The 2,935-nt window shown below is 50.5% G+C and overlaps 1 protein-coding gene across 1 annotated transcript; it reads right to left on the reverse strand.

Moving 5' to 3' along the window:
• Positions 1–1,579: 1,579 nt before the first annotated feature.
• On the reverse strand, positions 1,580–2,525 carry LOC111257451. The gene is made up of 2 exons (XM_022827230.1): positions 2,281–2,525; positions 1,580–2,143 (listed from the first exon to the last, which is right to left on the reverse strand). The coding sequence occupies exons 1-2, from the start codon at positions 2,473–2,475 to the stop codon at positions 1,772–1,774; spliced, it is 567 nt and encodes a 188-aa protein (XP_022682965.1). The 5' UTR covers positions 2,476–2,525; the 3' UTR covers positions 1,580–1,771.
• Positions 2,526–2,935: the final 410 nt, after the last annotated feature.

Consider the following 2,935-nt stretch of genomic DNA (forward strand, 5'->3'; position numbering starts at 1 on the left):
ATGAGAATTTGAACCAGAGGGCTCTGAACGCGTCGTGTTCTTCATATTGTTCATATTTGAAGAAGGGAGTCCTGAAGATAGACATTGAAAAACTGAACGCCTTTGATTACCGTAAGCACCAAATTGATGAAAGGGAACAAGATTTGCACTAGTTAAAGGCAAAGATGATGATTCCACAGCTTGTGAACGAAAACTAGATTTTGATCCTTTTAATTCCCCTTGCGTCCATGGGAAATGTAGTCCCTGAGCCTTTGAAATCACTTCCCTTGCAAAGGATAAACCTCTCTCATTCCAAAGATTGAAAACCACCTTGAAGGCTTGACAATAGAAAAAGCCCAATCGATAAACCAGAAGGCCAACCTCTTTCGAAGAGACAGTGATCTTAAAGATCCAATCCTCAACTTCCACCATGGCAAAATCAGAAGCAGATCCACCAAGAACGGATTGCAAAATGAGACCCATGTTCTCCTCAATCAACTTGATCTTGGAACGAGGAAAAGATGCCAGGCCCTCAAAGCATCATCCGGAGAAGATCAAGGCACCAAGAGAAGATCATACCTTCTTAGAGAAAACCTGCCCATGGCTAAAGACCAAACCAGAGCAATCCATGGCTGAAAACAGAGAGATAGGGCGAGGGGCAAACTAGCCAGGAAGGAGGACGAAGGGATCAGGTGATCACCGTCGGGGGGACGCCAGAGTCCGGCTATCACCACCAGGTGGGGTCCCGGAGAGGGCAGTCACCCATTTTTTGCTGTACAACTCATTGTTCATGCATCTTTGCCTCAGCACACGCGTGTGTTTTTCTTTGCCAATTCAGATGTGTGCCTTTGTGATTGGGGTCAGCTTGTGTTGCTCCCACTATAATTTTTCAAATAATTAATATGATATATCAAGATTAGGTTATTCATTCATTATGTCCACGGGCGTCCAAAAAGGTGAATTATTCCTCTTAAAATGATTTCAGATGCATTTCACAATCTTATGGTTTAGAGTTAATTACAAACAGTGAATCATTTTGATGCTAATCAATCTTCTAAATATATCCAATGGATGACATAGGTACATTTCCCCCTTGCTATCCTAGCTTGTTGCACCGTCCCCACCCCCGGTTCCAAACTAAGAGGCAACCTGGATGAGTGGGGAAACAACGAGCGAGTGAACGACCCAAGGACGATGCCTTGGGCGAGGTCACAGAGGAAGGAAAGAAGCAAAGGATGAGCGAAGGACCAAGTCAAAGCTCGAGAGTTCACAACTGCAATGGTCCAGCGATAAGCGACCGATGGGATGACAAAGATCCAATGGCACCAAAGAAGGAACTAAAAGTTAGTGAGGAGATCAAAGAGCAAGTTGCAAATACAACGACCAATGTCGGACCTCCACAGGGTGCACTCGAGGTAAATAGGTAATTGCGAAGGATAGGATAGAAAAGCTACCAACCGCGGTAACAACAGGATAGCTAGGTAACCTCCACATGAAACAGAGCTACGTTCAGTAAAACAAATGAAATTCAAGAGAACCTATATCGAGCAATATAGGAATTAATAAGACAAGAATATATCTCAAGCACTCTTCGCAAAAAAAAAAAGAAAAAGAAAATATCTCAAGCACATGTGTTGAAACGGTTCTTTTGCATGTCTGTGTTCCTATAGGAACTCGCAAAATTGTAGTCGATGAGGCGTTCTTTCCCAAATTTTTTCTGAACAGATCGAGATAGATGATGCATACGCATCCATCCGTGATATACTAAGAGAAAAGAGGAAAAATTAACTGATCACGCAATGCTAATGCTGATATCTGCCTTGATCCCCTCCACAACGCTCGGCGCCACTGCCGCCGTGGTGACCGTGACCGCGGCCTCCCCGTCGTTGATGGTCACCGTGGCCGCCAGGACGGGCACCCCGTGCCTGCGGAACACCTCCAGCACGCGCGTCAGCGCGCCCGGTCGCCGCGCCGCAGGCATCCGGGCGGCGAAGCACGACGCCTTCCCGGCCGCGAGCACCTCGCCCCCGCCGGCGCCGCCTCCGTCGGCCGCGGTCAGCCGCCCTGCCCCCGCGAACGGGCCGCGCGCCTCGAGCTCCGCCACCGTGCCCCGCAGCGCCCCCACGTACGCGATCGCCTCCTCCAGGATCCTCGTCTTGGGCGCCTGCACGCCGTCGCCGGCCACGCGGCGTGACGCCTAGTGAGACCATGGCCAAGAACGAACGAAGGGGAAAGGGGTGGGAACAAAAAGAAAATAAACGGAGGAATCGGCAAGAAAGGAGCACGCGGACATGGACGGACCCGAGGGGGCAGGTCCGGGAGCAGCGCGCCCAGCTCGGCGTAAAGCCTGGACATGTGGCGGCGGCGCGCGCGCTCGTTCTCCACCGTCGCCGGCAGCTGCTCCGGGGGCACCGACGACGCCACCGTCGCCGTCCCTGCCGGCGAGGCCTTGGTTTTGGCGGCCAGAGACAGAGCCAGCTGGCGACGCTCGGCCATGGCGATCGAAGTGCGGCGGCGGCGCGATGTGAAGTACTAGCGTTGCGTTGTACGCTGCCCCCTAGATATGATGGGAGGGGCTTGTCAAATCAGAACAAGGTTCCTGCACTTGCTGCTGCTGCCGGTGGGTCCTGGAGGGAGGGTTGCGCAGACGCACGTGGGAACGGGGAGGTGTCAGCTTTTTGTTGGTGGTGTCGGCTCAGAAAGGAGCTAGAAATGTTTCCCCGCTGTTTGGAAGACAGGGGCTAAACTTTAATCCTGACACATCGAATGTTCGGATGCTAATTAGAAAGATTAAATATGAGCTAATTACAAAACTAATATCAGAACTCTAGGCTAAATCACGAGATGAATCTATTGAGCCTAATTAATCTATCATTAGCGAATGGTTATTGTAGCACCACATTGTCAAATTATGGACTAATTAGGCTTAATAGATTCGTCTCGCGATTTAGCCTTG

The sequence above is a fragment of the Setaria italica genome, chromosome V (assembly GCF_000263155.2).
Source record: "Setaria italica strain Yugu1 chromosome V, Setaria_italica_v2.0, whole genome shotgun sequence".
Lineage (NCBI taxonomy): Eukaryota > Viridiplantae > Streptophyta > Magnoliopsida > Poales > Poaceae > Setaria > Setaria italica.

What these genes read in the sequence shown, in the direction of transcription:
- LOC111257451 (XM_022827230.1), bottom strand. Translation starts at nt 2,475, where the DNA reads ATGGCCGAGCGTCGCCAGCTGGCTCTGTCTCTGGCCGCCAAAACCAAG. An exon ending in TCCCGGACCTGCCCCCTCGG is followed by an intron (nt 2,144 to 2,280) that starts GTCCGTCCATGT and finishes GACGGCGTGCAG; the next exon opens with GCGCCCAAGACGAGGATCCT.